The sequence below is a fragment of the Dreissena polymorpha genome, chromosome 2 (genome assembly GCF_020536995.1).
Source record: "Dreissena polymorpha isolate Duluth1 chromosome 2, UMN_Dpol_1.0, whole genome shotgun sequence".
Lineage (NCBI taxonomy): Eukaryota > Metazoa > Mollusca > Bivalvia > Myida > Dreissenidae > Dreissena > Dreissena polymorpha.
This window is the reverse complement of record NC_068356.1, coordinates 130,655,615-130,673,841: the sequence shown is the minus strand read 5'-3', so window position 1 is coordinate 130,673,841 and position 18,227 is coordinate 130,655,615. Positions and strand designations below refer to the sequence as shown.

Genomic DNA, 18,227 nt, shown 5'->3' with positions numbered 1-18,227 from the left:
CACCATTAACCGGAAGCTATGTTTTACAAAAAAATAGTGCGCCAGACTTATCCACGCGTGCTCAAACATCATACGAATTAACAAATAAAAAAAAGAAATCATTATATATTCTGTTCTATGTTTTTCACATGCTCAAAGCATTACAACATGTTCAACAAGTCATGGTTTTTCTCGCGCATTTATTCACCGGGTTGACAGGTGTCAATTTACCTGGGGCCTACTTATTGATTAGCGTTGACTGTTTGCAAAGGAATGCATTTTTATGCGTTTTTTTAACGACGATGACAAATACTTCGTAAAGAGAAGCAAATTTATCCACCATCTGTTCGTTCGTCAAAATATCTATAAATAATGTTTATTTATAGATCTTTGTTAAGTTCGTTCATTTCTTAATTAATTTGTTCATTCGTTCGACCATTAGTCAATCACTCATTCATTGAACTCCTTTTTTTGTAGGAACTGAAACCATGCATCTCATTTATTTTTACGTAAATTTAGATACAGTTACCACGCAACGGAATGTATACGCATACTTGAGCATATGTATATATAACCAAAGATCTATAATACACTATATATAGGTCTTTGGTATAACTAAAGTAAAATAAACGTTGTAAAATTTTAGATGCATGTTTTAATAACAAAGATCTATGGTAATAATAATATATATGCGTAATATAAAATTAATAAAGGATATTTAGTTGAAGCATGACATTACCGTGACATTAAAACGCACTGTATAATAATGCAAAACTGTGATATCTGTAGCGATTTAGATTGTTAGTATATTACTTACATTTTAATTTCAACGATGGCAGCGAACACACATCGAAAATTATCAATTCCGTAGCTGAATATACGGAACATCGGACATGTCGATTCGAGAGTATAATGCTATTACAGAGAAATAAAAACACATTTATTTAAATTTGGTTCTTTGTGCTTTACTAGATTTACTAGCATTTCGAATTTATTGTGTCAATCTAAATTTAATTGTATAAATCGACACATTATAGTTTTCAATGCAAAGTTAAAGCATACAAACATTACATACGTTGATAATAAGTAATAATATTCGCACCTTTTCTAATTGATGCCGATAAAAGTAAGCTTGTCGTCATTGTCGCCATGATTGCAATAATTATAATGATAGGAAATCGGCTTCAATCCCTAATTAGATCAATCCGTCCCGCTAACCCGTGTATTATCACTTCATAACAATGGACTAGTTAATGCATGGGCATGTAATAAAAAGGGCAGTGTTACTATCACCCCATAAAAATAGAATAGTTAACTGGCATGCTCCTTTAAATGACTCCCTCTACTCACCGCGTTTTATCGCTTACACTTATACTATAAAGACATTGCCAAATTACCAGCGTATTATTTTCCCAAATCAAAATTTAATTCCGACGATTATTAATGAGCATACAGAATACACTGTATATGCGAGTTAATTTGTGAAAAAATAGACATTTCATAACCGTATATGCACTATATAGTATATACTATGTGTAATTATACTCCATATATATTTTAATTATACACCTATCGTTAGAAAAGCATATTGAAAAAGTTTGATACAATCAAATCAGAACAAAACAGTACTTAATTTGTAATCTAATAATCCAAAACACTTCTTACTTTATGGATATGTTTGTATGTATTTTTTGCGTCTGATATAAGCTAATATGTGATAATGTGAATGTAAAACTATTTTAAATTCCTGATGATTGGTTTCCCATCTCTTGCTGCAACCACTAATGGTGTGAAATCCACACAATTGTAAACTCATAATTGATGCAGTTGTTGCCCTTTAGCGAATACTGTCACGGGCGAATATATTTTTTTTGAATATATTGTTTTATAAACAGTGTACTAGTTACAGCAAATGTAAACGAGTGAATAATTTTAATGGAACATACAAATGTGTGGACTGAATGGCTTAATCAGAAGGCTTTATGAAGGTATAACGCCGAAAAGTCTTTCTTGATGTTTAGGAAATACCTACTTAACATACCATCTCCTCCCTAGTGGGATCTAAGCCATTAAACTCATGCCAACATCTGAATCGGTCGTTCGCAGCATGCCGTGCTTTTTCCCCATGAAAGTCTAATATCCCTTATCTCAATGGTTATTGGGTGGCCTCAATGTGGTTTTAAGACGACTTCTAAGAGTTAATTATAATATTTAGTGATGGTAAACATTTTTATGGAATTAGGTGTCATTCGCTCAGTAAGGAAGACTGGAAGTTCCAGTAAGTTCTCAGTAAGGAAGTTTCTCTCACTGTTTACCTCCCACTGCATTTACAAGTAAAATACCTCCAGATCTTTAAAGATTTTAAGATCGTTAGTTTTTATTTTATGATCTTGCTTTAGTGATCTTTGTATAGATAGTTTATAATCGAAAATGGAAACGAAAAAAATACCAAATGTTCTTAGTCGCTGACTTTTGACCCCACGGATCTCCACTGTTCTGCGCAGATGATGCCACAACTCATGACATCCACGTATTTTAACCAACCATAATAATTCTTGGCAAGTTTCATGATGAATGGATTACAAATATGATTTCTAGAGTGTTCCAATGTTGTACGAAAGCCAGATAAGGAAAATTGTCCTGCCTTAAGATAGCCATTTGTTTAAATTAAATGGGCCCATATCTTACTCGGCGGAGAAATAATGAGAACAAATGTTAAGACAAAAGTGTTTTAGTATAAGTTATAAAATGTGTCCTCTAGAGTGTTCAGACGTCTGTACTTTAATTCGACCTTGTGATTTTTTTCACACCACGTGACCAAGCATTATACTCAGTTGAGATATCACGAGGAAACATGTTATGAGCAAGTTTGGGCAACACACGTTGCCTCAAGAATATTAACTTTTTTTTTAATTTTGACCTTGTAATCTATATATTTTGTTTTTAATTCCATAATGACCTGGTTTTAAAATAATTAAAAATAGCAATGCGACAAATTTACTTTACAATTTGCTGACTATTCGGTCAAAAATATTACCTCTATAGTGTAAATAATTTTTCAATATAGACATATAAATACAATCGCCCCTCCTTGTGGCGGCAATGTTTCGTGATGACTGTAACAAAAATATTACTGCTGAAGTGTTAACAATATTTCCGCTTGGCCATAAAAAAACTACAACGCCAAATAGCGGCCATGTTTTTCAACAGACTAAAATCATTTTCGAACTTGACCGTTGTAACCTAAGAACAATTGTCTTAAGCAATTTTCACGATGCTTGCACCACATGTATCATCTCTAGAGTATCAAAGAAGAGTATTGGCTTCACGATTGTACTGAAGACCATAATCTTGATGGTGATGCACATGCGCTGGATCCCCAGCTGGTCTTCAGCTGATGGAAGGCTGCTCGTGCTTTACCGATGCGGGTTCTATCGTCCGTTCCTGCATGATAGTCCCAAATGCTGATGAGATATGGAAGCTGTCCACCTCCTCCAGCGCCTCGCCTTGGACTGTGATGGGTATGTCATTGGATGCATCGGTCTTGAAAACTCTTATGATGTTGAGACCCAGTTTAACTGAGTTACTCGCTACCATGTTTGTCGATCTCGGCATCTGTTGTTGGGTGTGTGAGAGAAGAGCTAGATCGTCGGCAAAGTCGATGTCTTTCAACTGTTTAAAGAGTGTCCACTGGATTCCGTTCCGCTTCTGATCCGTGGAGGACTTCATGACATTCCCAGCATAAACAGATAGGTGAGAGTAAGCAGCATTTCCTCACTCCGGTTCTCTATTCGAAGGCGTGGGTGAACTGTCTTACAGGAACGATTCTGCACGTCATCCCTTCATAAGACTACATGATGATGTTGGTGATCTTTCCTGGCACTAAGTTGTGTCTCAGTAGTCTCCAGAGGGACTCCCGGTGAACACTTTCAAAGCCCTAGTCATAGTTGATGAAGTTGACACACAGGGATTGTTCCAGCCATATAAGTAAAATTGAGGGTATATTGCGTCATTCATTCGGTTCAGCAGGATACGATTAATCACCTTTCCTAGGATGGACAACAGCGTGATTCCTCGGTAGTTGGAGCAGGAACTGAGGTCGCTTTTCTTGGGGAGCTTGATGAGGTATCCCTCTTTCCACTCCATTTGAATTCTTCGTCTTTCCATATCTTGCTGAAGAGCGGGAAGAGTAGCTCCGCTCTGGTCTCGACGTCAGACTTTAGCGCTTTTGTCGGTATGCTGTCAGGTCCTGCAGATTTGCCGTTCTTCAATTGCTTGATGGCGCTGCCGATCTCTTCCTTCGTAAGCGCTCCACTTGATTTGAATATCGCTTGTAGGTGACGGAATCTCAGTTTGGTTTGCAGGAGCTGGCCCGTTGGGTAGTTCATGGAAGTGATCAATTCACATCTTCTCCTGCCCTTCGTTGTTTGTTAATACTCCTCCATTTTTGTCCCTTACTGATCTCTCTGGCTTGGCGAACTTTCCGGATAATCTCTTTGTGATTGAGTACAAATCCTAAGTTCTGTTCTGATAGGCTGCCTCTTCCGCCTCTGTTACGAGCGTCTCTAAGAAGCTCCGCTTGCCCGCTCTGATAACTTCGTTTGACGCTCCTATTTGCTTCAGTGTACTCTTCTTGTGTTTTCACTTTTGTGGCTCGTGCTCTGCCGTTGTTGACACTCTTGTATCGCTTGTCGTTTGTTTCTCTTTGGTCTGTATGATGGTTGACAGTCTGTTGTGAAAAATGTCATTCTCGTCCGCTTCACTGTCATTCGTCGGGGCGTAGCACTGGATTATGTCCACGTTGATCCTCTTTTTCTTTGTAAGAGGCCGTCAAGATCTGTGCTCCATGTTCCTCCCACCCGTCGAGCGCTCTCTGTGCCGCCTTGGAAAGCATATGATAGACACCCTGAATTGGCCAACTCGTGAAACACGCAAAACAAAATTCCGTCTCATCATTCTATATAAAATTATTCACTATGTAATTGCCATCACTTCTCCTAATATTCTTCGTGTTCCTGTCGACCGAAAGATCCAGACTCAGCAGTAATTATTGCTTAAGACACATACAAACCTAAAAGACTCTTATAAATTCTCATTCTATATCAGAACAGTTATCCAATGGAACTCACTACCTCCCCATATATACGAGGCAGCCACTGTAGAAGTTTTAAAAACCCTTACTCCGATGGTCCCCCTTATCCACCTGTAAATACTTACAATGTAAATAATTTTGATTTAACACCCAACTGAGCACGATTGTACAGTGTTCACCCCTTAACCGAAAGACGTCGGCACAAAATCTTCTATTAAGAAGGAGCACGGTATCAGAAGAAAACAAGAAGAAGAAGAAGATCATCTAATTTTGTCTCCGATTGCTTATACAAGCATACACAATTGCGATTTTTATTTGATTTATCAAATCCAGTGCATTGGCATTTAAAAATTGATTTAAATGATGCACGGAGTAAGTGTGTGAACGTAGTTACGTCCAACCAATACAGCTCGATTGGTCATTGTCGGCTCGGGTACTACTTACATGTACCCCGGGTACTCTTGAATATACTTACATGTACCCCGGGTACTCTTGAATATACTTACATGTACCCCGGGTACGGTAAAAATACTAAAACGTACCCGCGAAATTTAACGCTAAATCGGTCGTTGTCGGCTATTTTTTTTTAATATAAATTTTATTCACATTTATGTCAATTTTCTGTAAAATGGCCTCTATATTATCGAAACTCATACTCAAAAAGCATGTTGATGCATTGTTTTTTAAGAGAAGTTTGTTTAAGATAATCGGTAGCGCGTTTTACGACATTGGATTTTGGACGGGAATACAAATCGGGTACAGTCTAATATCGACCGGGTGCGATTAAGTATATTTACCGTACCCGGGGTACATGTAAGTATACTTAAGAGTACACGGGGTACATGTATGTAGTACCCGAGCCGACAATGACCAGTCGAGCACCAAGCTCGTACACGGTATGTTGATTTTTGCAAATGTTGATTAGAAGCGTCTCGTGCACATGTTGGCATTAAATGAAAACTGTTCTACATAGATCCCACGCTCATAAGCATACAGTTGAGTTGAGAAGTGATTTCTGGGAACGCAATAGTGTTATTTATGTTCCGGAACCAGACATGCACATGGTGTGTAACATACATTTTACTGGTGTGTAACCCGCCTTACCGGTGAGAATATACAGGTAACATCAACAAGCTTTTTTTGTTTTAACTTTTTAATATTTGCCATTATTTTACTTTAACATGATGAATTTTTTAATTCACACAGTTAAAACCTATACAAAAGGTCAATATCAATTGCCATTTATATGACCGTTTGTTAAAATCAAGATCTCAACTGTACTGTAATATAATTCGGATTTTAATTTCGGATAAAATTCGGCTCAATGGAACACATAGTTCTTCTTGAATACTTTGAGCTTTGTCTTCTTTTATAACTAATATTAGGACATCTGAATTACACGCTTCAATTTTGGGGTCCTTTTGGTGAAACTTTAAGTAGGTGTTTTGGACATATACTCAAACGCGGTTAAGTCGCGGGTCGGGTTGAGTTGCGGTATTTCATTAGCGCCCTCTGGATTTTGTTTATTAACAATAATTGGTGACCTACTTGTCAAATCTGACAGAAAACATGTCTCCCTACAGATTGGAATCGATTTTTGGTAATTAAATGTCGTAAAACTCAGACTTAAACAACATTTGAACTTGTAAAGTTCAGTTAATTGTCGTAGCGAAAAAAAAACGACATTGCCTAAAAATAACTGTGCTCTTTATTTTATTTGATGTCTTAAATTCCATTTATTTAAATTGTTATGTACTTTATTGATTGTTACTTTGAATGGTATGTCAGAGCTTTGATAATTCATGTTTAATTTAAAATTGGTGCTGTTTAACCTATTTACCGCGAATCTACCAGGAGAAAAAATAAACAACCATGGCAGACAGTGGTGTTGGATTTGTTTCTACGGCAGTTAATATTGAAGGATTTTCGCCATAAAAAGGCAGTTGTCCAATAAAGTAAAGTTAAATATGATTGTCCTTTAAATCATTTATATGATATATGAAGATCGTTTCTAGACGCAAGTGAATATTTCTCAAGTACCGCGAGTCAACCGTGTTGCAGTATACTTGGACTTTCATCAAGTAAACATTGTTTAATCATTCATAGATTGACGCTTCCTGTTCAGGCTGTTGGGTCACCACAACGGCATATGTGCATTGGTTAATTTTTCTTGCTGTTCATATTTTAAAGTGTTATTCAATACACTTTTTAAATCATGGTTGGATACCTGTTCTTGTATTATATATATATATATTTTTTTTTTCAAGTACCAAAGTCCATTAGTCTTATTTATAAAACTCGCAAAGAATTTAGAAATACTTTTTACAGGGTTTTTTTATAGAAAAAGGGGAAGACGCTGGACGCTGGGTAAAAGGCGAAAATAGAGGGCGAAAGAGACATATTTGGGGAAAAAATAAATACTGTTTTAATGCTTTTTTCATAATTTAGTACGTTTGACAAGATTAAATTGAAATAGAATTGAGATATTATAATCATGAGACACATCTTTCTATTAAAAAAAAATAAATAATAATTTGTTGTTTTTTTTTTTTAGGAGGAATTTTTGGTCCGGAAAGGGGAAAAAACCAGCCTAGTTTGGTGGGGGAAGACTGTTATATAAGGTAAAAAAAACCTGTTTTATATGGGCTAAATTCTTTGGAACGTCTTATTGGTGAAGGACCCATTATGTGGTGGACACCAGAAAGTTTAAATTTTCATCAATTTGCGTAGAATTGCAAAATAACATTACCAACTCATTCAGTTTTAGTTCAGAAGTCCATTTTTACCTCAAATATCGTCGAATTGAAGTTAGAAAGGCATACATTCTTCAGTTAGACTTCTGCTTAAATCGCAACAATATCACTGACCTCTTGCCATATTATGAAACAGATTTAAATATCAGCCACTCAGAAGAAGGCATTACGGTGTAACGTGTACGTGTAATTTTATTTAACATGAGCTTTTAACACAGACTTTTACCTAACTAGATCTAGTATGCTCATCTTTGTCGATTTAATAAGCATATGTTCAAAACATATATGGTGCAGTTTCTATTCACTCTTCTAAGTTTCAGCAACTTTTTATGCATGTCTTTTTCGCACCTCTGTCTGTGTTGTTTTATCAACTTACATTCTACGTTACATAGGACGGTATACTGTACGATCTGTATCAATATTATTTATGTACAGTATCAAAATAAAAGATGTTAGTTATTTCAGAACTTTTTAATTGTCACTTTAGAAAAAAAAACAATGCTTAATTAATCCAGAAAAGTATAATAACATCGGTTTACTATGTAACGCTCTAAACCACAACAGACGAACGCAAACTGTATTTTACGTTGTTTATTCTTCCACATTTAAACCAGATTCTTAACATCAAGCCGTGTTATCGATTTATATCTACACAGCGAGCGAATCGAGGGATATTGAACATTTGAATAGTGGTTGGATTTAAATTGCTCAGGCGTGCAAAATTCAAAGTGTCATTACATAATTTTTACAGAAAATTATCGAGAAATGAATTATCTACACAGGTATGTAAATATTATTGCAATCCGTTGATATTAAGTGTCTGATATCGGGGTTTGAATGTTGCGCACAAAATCCTTGAGCAACAATATAGACAAAGAAGGAAAAATGTCCAATATTGTTTGAATGCTTCAGCCGTTGTACGCTCCAAATATTACCAATATAAAAAGTAGCTTAATATTTGAGAGCGTCAACAAGTTGGACTACAAATTCCATGTAAAGAAAATAAGTCACAAGTACATACTAGAAATGGCGCGGCAGAGGCCGACGCGTATCCCAACGCCGCATGTTTGACCCAGGGGCGCCCCAGGGTTGGTAATGGGGCCATGCATAGTTGAGATTGACCGTATTGTCATAAGAGAAGTTAAGTATCAATTAGAAGTGAATCGGTGTAGAAATGAAGAAGTTAAGTAAAAGGCAATTTTGGGTGGGTGTGGCCTATGTGGGCGGGCGCCCCAGGGTTGGTAATGGGGCTATGCATAGTTTAGATTGACCGTATTGTCATAAGAATAGTTCAGTATCAATTAGAAGTGAATCGGTGTACAAATGAAGAAGTTATAGTAAAAGGCAATTTTGGGTGGGTGTGGCCTATGTGGGTGGGGCGCCTCAGGGTTGGTAATGGGGCAATGCATAGTTGAGATTGACCATATTATCGTGCATAGTTGAGATTGACCGTATTGTCATAAGAGAATTTCAGTATCAATTTGAAGTGAATCAGTGTAGAAATGAATAAATTATAGTAAAAGGCAATTTTGGGTGGGTGTGGTCTATGTGGGTGAGGCGCCCCAGGGTTGGTAATGGGGCCATGCATAGTTGAGATTGACCGTATTGTCATAAGAGAGGTTCATTATCAATTTGAAGTAAATCGGTGCAGAAATGAAGAAGTTAATGTAAAATAACATAAAAAATGAGTGAAAATCTCTGACCAGGCCCCGCCCCAACCCGCATAACTTTTGACCCAAGGGTCAGATCAAAATTCCAAATAGTGCAGGGTCGCACATATGCTCATAGCTTCCATGTGTGTAAGTTTCAAGGTTCTAGTGCTTATAGTGTAGGAGGAGATAGTGGCCAGGACGGACAGACGGCGGAGACAACCACAATAAAAATCTATAAAACCAAGTTCAATCAACCCAATACATCAAAACAAAAACTCTGTTACCATGGACATCAAATTTGAATGTTTTGTGTGGAGAAATGCTCAAAACAAAAAGTTGATAAAAAAGGTAGTCAAACCGTGACAAACCTAAAGCCAAAGTTTTGAATTGAGCATTTAATTTATCAGATTCCGGAGGTAGTCCATGTGGCATGATTGGTTGATAAGACAGGAGATCTATCTTGCCAAGGATTCCACAGGTATTTGAATTATAATTTTTGCATATTTTTCGAATTTGCATTACTTGGTGTTGTCAATTGCAAATACTTACACATTTTCATTAAATGTTGATGTGTTTGAAACTTGGCTTCATTATGTGTGGAACCAGAAGAGTCCCAGCACTAGTAAGGCTCAAGTCCTAAATAACATTGTGTTACAATCCCTATAGCCTAAGAATCAAATCAATGGCAAAATGTTTGCCTTTGAATGGCTTTACATGTATTACAATAAATGCGTGTAGGTGGCAAGCTGTTCGTACATGACAAATTCAATCTTTGGTAGGCCTTCATCCTCCATTCTGTGTACACAGGCCAGATATACCTTTATCTTGGTCTTCCCTGTCAGAAGTTTGTTCTCTTAGACTTTGGAAGTCTGGCCATGGTAGCTGAAGCCTTTTAGATAGGCTTTCAAAGCTCAGCACCAATTCACAGGTTGCTGCTTAAGGTTGACCCAAGGTAGGTGAAGTCGTAGACTATGTCCTGGATAATTTCCCCAATCTTTAATTCAGGGTAAATTGTTTTGTTTTTCAAGCTAACAGTGAGCGCAAAGTCTGTGCACGCTTAAGCAAAGAGATTTAAGAGTCTCTGTTGGGCTTTCTCTGTGTGCATAGCAAGCGCAGCATCGTCTGTAAAATGCATTTCTCTGAAGGAAACTTCAATCACTTTTGTTCTGGTTGAATAGTTTCCAGTCAGACCTGGTGTAAAGGTAGATAGAATCAGTGAAAGAGTCAAAGCAGGTGTTAGCACGCAACTCTTCTTGAAGGAAGACAATAGTTCCTTTCATGGATGTGCAGTTTGATGGGGAAGCTGATCTTCAGTTTCTCCAAAAGGTGGATTAGTCCAGGTCTGCTTACCAGCCTTGGTAAGGTCGATGAAGGCCAGGTAAAAATGCATACCCTGTTCTCTACACTTTTCTCGGAGTTGGCGTACTGTGCAGATAATGTTTGTGGTTGATCTGTCAGTGGGGAAGCCACACTGGATAGATTCATGCTGCAAATGTCTTGTCTGCAAAGTATGTGGGTAACCACGCTCAGCAGAGAGATGCCTCTGTAGTTGTTGCAGTCACTCTGGTCACCCTTGTTCTTGTATAGGGTGACTATGGTGGCATCTCGCATGTCTTGCGGGACTGTGTCTTCTTCCCAACACAAGAGCAGAAGATTATGCAGTGGCTGGAGTAAGGTGGTCTTTCAGCATTTGATGGCCTAAGGTGGGATGCCGTCACTTCCTGGGGCTTTGCCACAGCTCAGTGAGTCAATGGCTTTGGTAAGGTCTTTGACAGTGGGCAGAGAGTCAAGCTGTTTCATTTTAGGCAGATTGGGTGACAACAGTTGCCCTAGAGAATAGCTCTGAGTATTGCTAAATTTATCTCCTCATCTGTTGGTCGCCATCACTGATTGCATCCCCAGTGGAAGACTTCAGCATGGTAATCTCCTTCAAGCGGGGCCCACTGGTTTCTTCATGCCGTTGTACATGCCATGCACATTCCCACAGTTGGCTGAGCGCTGGATGCTGTTGCTCAGCAGGTGTCAGTAGTCTTTGGCGCAGCCTGGGGCAATACGTTAAGTGTTGCAGCCTGTTGTCAGTAAAGCTGTGAGCGTCTTCTGGCATGGAGACTTCTTGTAGGCAAGAAGAACTGAGCGCTTGGTTGCTATGATTTTTTCAAGTTCTTGGAGGTGTTGAACAGTCAACTAATTAGGATTCTGTCCCTCCTTCTTTCCAAACGTTCTCATAGAGATTAGCTGTTAAAGGAATAACGTGTATTTATTGATTGAAGTAGTTATTTTGTATCTACATACTTGATATGCATTTACCAACTTTACGTCCCTTCAGCAGCAAGCAGAGAGACATTAGACTCACTGAAAATGATTCAGTACAGGCGGGAAATTGTCATTAGTTATTATTCTAGGAGTGCATAAGAAGACTTTGGTAATATTTTAGATCTTGGTTACATTTACCCACAGACTGTGATTGACATATACATTACAGTCCTTCTACCCTGGGGATGAGGACAAATGTGCTGAGCTCTATGGTGGGTTATTTTACTCAAAAGCAGAAACAAATGTCAAAGTCCTTTGGTTTAGCCTGTTAACCTCATGTAGAAATAACAAGAAATATCTTTAAAAAAGATATACGGCGTTGATTGTGGTCGATGTTTATGAACGATCAAAAGTTATCTCTATGAGATAAAAAGTAGCGGATGCCTTTTTTCTGCGCAGTTCTTAGCTACATCATAAGCAAATCAATTACGGGGTGTTGCGCCAGATTTCGTGGCTTATTATGCTTTATGTGATATTATTACTCAGATATCTATATTTACAGAATAGAAAAACACAAGAAACATGAAAATAAACGAGTGCATATAGGTCAGCCGGCAATACTCGAATCTTATTTAATTGCATAATTATAGTATAGTGAATTATTGTGCTCATGCTTAATAAACTGGTCTAAATGGATAAATATTTCTAATTAATTTTATCAAAATTGGTCCTTATCATGCCAATGTTGAAACCATATTAAAAATCGATGATTGACATACCACAATAATATCGCCGAATATCTTTATTTAGTATCTTTCTGATCAAAACAGACTTCAAGTGCACAAAGTTTACGAGACGGCGTTTATATAAAGATTTCTGCAACTGACCGCAAACTGACAAACTGACCTTGATACCTTGCGGATTGGAATGCAATGCATTACAGTCACTACGTTATTGTCAGTAAGACCGGTGTAACACAATGATCGCAACCCCTTCTGCGAACTCCGACGATGAACTGTATATAAACTATGACTTTCACAAATAGCCGCTTATTGACCCGAAACCTCGCGGGTTGAAATGCAATGCAAGTAAGTACTAAATATGACAACATAGCCTTTAGTATAAACGCTTTTGCGCTGGTAATTCTCTGAAAATAAAAGGTGAACGCACAAACTGTATTTATGTCGAAAATTGATTGTAAAACTGTTCTATCTATTGAGCCTTTTCATTAGAGATAAAATTGTTTCATGCAGTAAAACAGTGTTACAAAGACGCGGATATGTTTCCAATGTTCTGGTGTTATACTCAAATCAGCCAATGGAATAAATGAAGTGTATTCATTCGTACCTAGCCGCGGGAAATTTTATTTGTGTATTATTGGACCCTTACAAAGGTCAAGTCAGGGTGAAAAGCTGGCTTAATACAGCTTACGCCGAAAAATAATTATGTGCATGAGATGTATTTCCTGTTCAGGATTTGATAAGATTCACAGAAATTTCACAATACTTTAATTAGTTTATGTTTCTTAACTAAACTATAGTATTTATTGATTTCTTACTGGATTCCCATGTATGGACAACTTTTGTTGTACTTTTTTTCCAGTTTAAAGAGTTATTACCCATTGATCTTAAGTGTTTGGATAGAGATCATTAAGGAATGATTATTTTCAAAGGTGGCCAACGTTCAATAAATTTGACTTTCTAATGCAGTCGGCAAATAAAAGAGACATAATAAGCCTTGCTAAATATATTTTCAATGCTAATGAAATGCGTAATAATATAGACAATCAGTTATAATTGTTAACTTCTACAAGACATAGCCAGGTTATTTTTAATTTTTTTTTTTTCATTGAATATGTTTGTATAATTAAAATAATTCTACATTTTCCTCGTATTACAGTTGATGATATAATTATATTGATTACTGCTGTACGTACTACTGTTTTTTGTAAACTTCTCTTATTGAATATTGAATCAATGTATGTTTAACACACACACTGTGTAACTTTCTGTTTTGTGGCAAAAAAGCATTGTATTATGCTTATATGCTAATAAAGGTTGTTGTTGTTGTTGTTGTTGATTATGCATTTTATAATAATATAGTAATAATACAAGCTATTTGCTATAGTAGGACCATCTCTGCAATATTTTAGCAGGATTGATGGAAAAATACCAAGATTAAAGTACACAAATACCAAATTAAAAAAAGGACATGGAAAAAAGGACCATTCAATTTGATTCATCTAGTTTAATATTTATATAATGTTCATCAGGAAATAAGAATTCAGGTGGTTATTATTCCATTTTAGGAATAGGACTTATACCCGTAAAATTTGGGAATTTAAGACTCACTTTTGGAAAAAGGATTGTTGCATGATCAATATCTTTTAAATGATTATTAAACAGAAAATATTAAAATAAAAAATATCAGTTAAACAGAAATAAAAATTGGGTTAGAACAAAAAGATACGTTTTAATATCAAGGAATATGACTGAATAACTGTTATAATATTCAGCCCCAAAAAAGATTTGCGTATTTTTCATTTGAGAAGATATTCTGTTTGTATATAAAATGTCTTTTAAAAATTGTCTTAAATTAATTGTAAAAGCTTTGTTTAGTTTGTTGACATTTTCCAAACATGTGAGTCATCCACCAAAAGGTGATAAATATAGATTATTGGAAACCTGGTTAGTTGAAGGTATGTTGCAATGGTTTGTGCTTGCATCACTTGTTGAGACGGGAAGTTAAACTATCAGCTGACACTGAGGCAGACAGTATTGCTATTGTATGAGAGATCTGTACTACAGTGGTGTTGTTGACAACTGAATCTTGAAAAGCTCAGGATTGTTTCTGCATGAGGTTTATTAATCATGGGACATGTTCACAAAATGTGGTAGTTTGTGGATTTAAGCTATTATTAATTAAATTGTGTGTGTGTGTTAGCTTACATATAGAAGATTTAAGGGATAGAAAAGTACCTTACAGTTATTGTGGCTTAGTGTAAACTCAAAAAGAAAGTAAGTATTTTAACAGAGTAATCATTCCATTATTTTCCACTTTTCTGTAAAGATGTAACTCTCTTATCCAGGGGCCGTAGTAAATTATATAAACATTTGATTTCAACAGGTATGAATTCTGAATTTAATAGTGTTGACTAAAATCATATAAATAAATATAGTATTTTTTGTTTTAAATAAAGAGTTCATTTCATTAAAGTAAATGATGGAAATGTTAACTTATTTGCAATAAATCAACATATTGATGTTGATTCACATTTAAAACCTTGTCAGGCACATTTGATGATTATTTAATATAATGTGTCAACAAATTCATAGTAATGTTTTTTTATTTATTACTTTGAATAATGAGATATTGTTAATATGGTTAAACATGAATTGAACTGAGCAATATGTTACATGTACATGTAATAGGATAGCTGCGATTACTGTACTTCGTGTTATGCACACCTTGTTATATTTTTTGTATGCATGTTCATGCAAGGGTTTGTTATCAGGTGTTCACAAGAAATGAAAACCTGTTTTATCTCTGTCTGTATCAAACATTAAACTTAAGGAAGTTAAAGCATTTAATAATTAAATATCAAGAATCTTCATGCGTGTATTATTACACTTCAATTATTTATTTTGAGGGGTGTCTGGTATATTGAACACTAGGCATTTTTAGTAAAATTAAATTAACATACCTTTTATCTGATAACATAAATTTTGTAATTGTTGGAAAATCCTTCAGCCATGGCCTATGCATATGTTAAATAATTATGCATTCTGTTTCTTGCTGTTTGAATATCCTTGAATGTTACAATTTGGGATGCGAATTAAGATTGTGTTGGGTATTTGCGAACCGCTTTTTGGAATTTTGCCAGATTTGTGACAACATAGTGAATAATGTTAAAAAATTATGTTTCATCAACCTTTTAAATGTAAACACAACATTTTAGTATCTGTGCTATTTTGATTTGTATACAATCAATTACATAATTATTTCAACAGTAAGATGTTTATTGAGAATTCATTATGCGCTAAAGTTTAGGATTATATATATGTATAGCAAAAAATGATATACACAATCAGATATAGATGTGCCATAACTGTCAGTTTTCAAAGACTTTGAATAAGTATTAGAGGTGACAAGATTTAGCATGACTCTTAATTTCCCAAGAGGTCATAGGTCAGCAGCCAATGGTATAAATATGGATAACTGTTGCCAATCCAAAAGATAACCTTTATTCTAATAAAGATAATCAAAGTCAAATGCCTGGGCTAAATCTTATCCGAAACTTCACGAAAAATGTGCACCTCTTTGGATATCTATTTTTTATATAATCACTAACCAAAAAAGATATAAAAAATTGAAGTTTTATTACTTTTTACTCACATGCTGTTATGTAGGAAAATAAATACAAAATGTAGCATACATTTACAAAATTATTAAATGAATGTTACAAAACATTTGTATTAAGAAAATGATATGTTATCAAAGCAAGTGATCTCAAATAACTTTCGTGTCTTTAGAGAGAAAAAGTACATATGACATTTTTAACGTATACTTAAATATGTTTACCACTAAAGCCCTTAAAGATGTTTCTGTTAAACAGTAAATAACGAGATACGGCAAAATGTTAAGTGGTTAATTTTTGTTTACCCTCTTTCATCCCTAGTTTTTTTTTATTGTTTTAGGTGCGAAGAATTGTTGATATAAGTTTATTACACTCAGAGCACTCTTTTTCTTCAAACCAGTTACTTGCAGTAATAAATGCATGAAATCAAAAAAAGAAAAAAATATTTCACTGCATATTTTTAATCTTTCAGGAACCATGGAAAAATGTTACCCCAAAGGTTACTCCTTCAACTAGAATCAGTGTCAACACTGGATGATGTGCAAATTAATTTATAGCACTGGTTGCTGACTGTGTTCATATGTACTTGTATTGGATGATTTTCCCAACATTTTGAGAGCCCCTCAAATTTCATTCGATCATCATGGCGATGACAAAAGTGAAGAACCTGCAGATGTGGTGTAAGAAGATGGCAGAGGGATATCGCGACGTGGAAGTGCGGGACATGGATAAGTCGTGGAAATCAGGGCTCGCATTCTGCGCCATTATTCACCGGTTCCGACCAGACCTCATGTAAGTGTCTGGGAACAATATGTTTTTATGCCCCCAAAGGAGGGCATATAGTGATCACACTGTCCGTCTGTCAGTTACACTTTTGCGTTTAGGTTTCGAAAAATGCTCTTAACTTCTATGTCGCTTCAGATGTAACCTTCATATTTGGTATGCATGTGTATAAGGACAAGACCTTTCCATATGTACAAACATTTCGACCCCTTTTACCTTGACCTTGAAGTTAGGGTTCGGGTTTAGGCTTCAAACTCTATGTTTAGGTTTCCAAAAAGCGTTTTTCAGGTGCATATGTTCTCCGATGGAGACAGCTCTTGTTTGGTCCCTCATTAACAATATAGAAAGTTGGTCACATGTGCGCAGTTGAAATGATCTACCCTGTTCACTATAAAGTCATGCAAGGTGTTGTGGTCTCATTAGGTGTCATGGAAGCTCCTGAAAATAATGCAGGATGTGCATGCAGGTCAGGGGACTTTGCTTGCTGCATATATCATAAGACCCATTTTCACATTATGCGGCTCATATGGGGGAGAACTGCAGCTGTCTTCTCTAAACAAAACAAGCTTTGATCGGACTGTTATAATAACTAAAAGGTTAAGTAATGTGAGGTGTCAAAAAATGTTGGTCATTTTTACAATAAACTTGAAACACCCAGGTCACAGGTATTTATTGGACCATGGAAAGTCTAGGCTTGTTTATATTTGAACAATTTAGCAAACAAAACAATGATTTGCTTAGATTAGAGATATGTGAAGTTTAATTCTGATAAATGCATTTGAGTTTTATAAAAGTATAAGAAATGATTTGTTAAAAATAACTAAGTAATATATTGTTCCTGCTAAAATTAAAATGGCACCCATTATGGTCTACTGAACCATACCATCGACAATAGCTTAAAGATGGACAGCTAAAATAAGTGGCCTTATTTTAGGCCCTTCTTTTAGTTATTGCCTTGCATCAAAATAATACACTATAATTATTCATGATCTTCAGATGTGAGTTCACAGTTCAAGATTCTGTTGCCTTGTATAATCGAAGCAGGCAGATCATTGTACACTGTAACTCCAATATAAAGCGCTCCGTTATAACGCTGAATCCAATATAACGCGGTGGGTGCTTGGATCCCATTTTTTCTCCAACCTTCCATTCGATTTCTGATTCAAATCCGTATTATGCAACTTCATGTATTTTCAGACAATTCAAAGATGGCGGCAATCACAGTCATGTTGATTGCTTTATTCAACCGTCCGTTGAACCGATTATAATTGCCTCGAGGTTTAAACAACACCGACAGCTAATTGGTGTTAATCTGTTGTGTAATGTCAATAAAGGTGTGAAAAACTCGCCTGTCAGTG

At 35.9% G+C, this 18,227-nt stretch overlaps 1 protein-coding gene across 4 annotated transcripts in view; it reads left to right on the top strand.

The window, feature by feature from the left end:
* The first annotated feature begins 6,161 nt into the window (after positions 1-6,161).
* LOC127868995 (MICAL-like protein 1) overlaps positions 6,162-18,227 on the top strand; it is a 65,456-nt gene continuing 53,390 nt past the window's right edge. For 2 of the 4 annotated variants that reach the window (XM_052411239.1, XM_052411236.1), the window contains exons 1-2: positions 14,441-14,746; positions 16,559-16,878. In XM_052411239.1, the coding sequence (XP_052267199.1) occupies positions 16,730-16,878 (149 nt within the window). In that variant the 5' untranslated portion in view covers positions 14,441-14,746; positions 16,559-16,729. Of the gene's footprint in view, positions 6,192-7,625; positions 7,693-9,936; positions 9,955-14,440; positions 14,747-16,558; positions 16,879-18,227 lie in introns of those variants that run through there. The other 2 variants (XM_052411237.1, XM_052411238.1) reach the window with 2 other exon arrangements.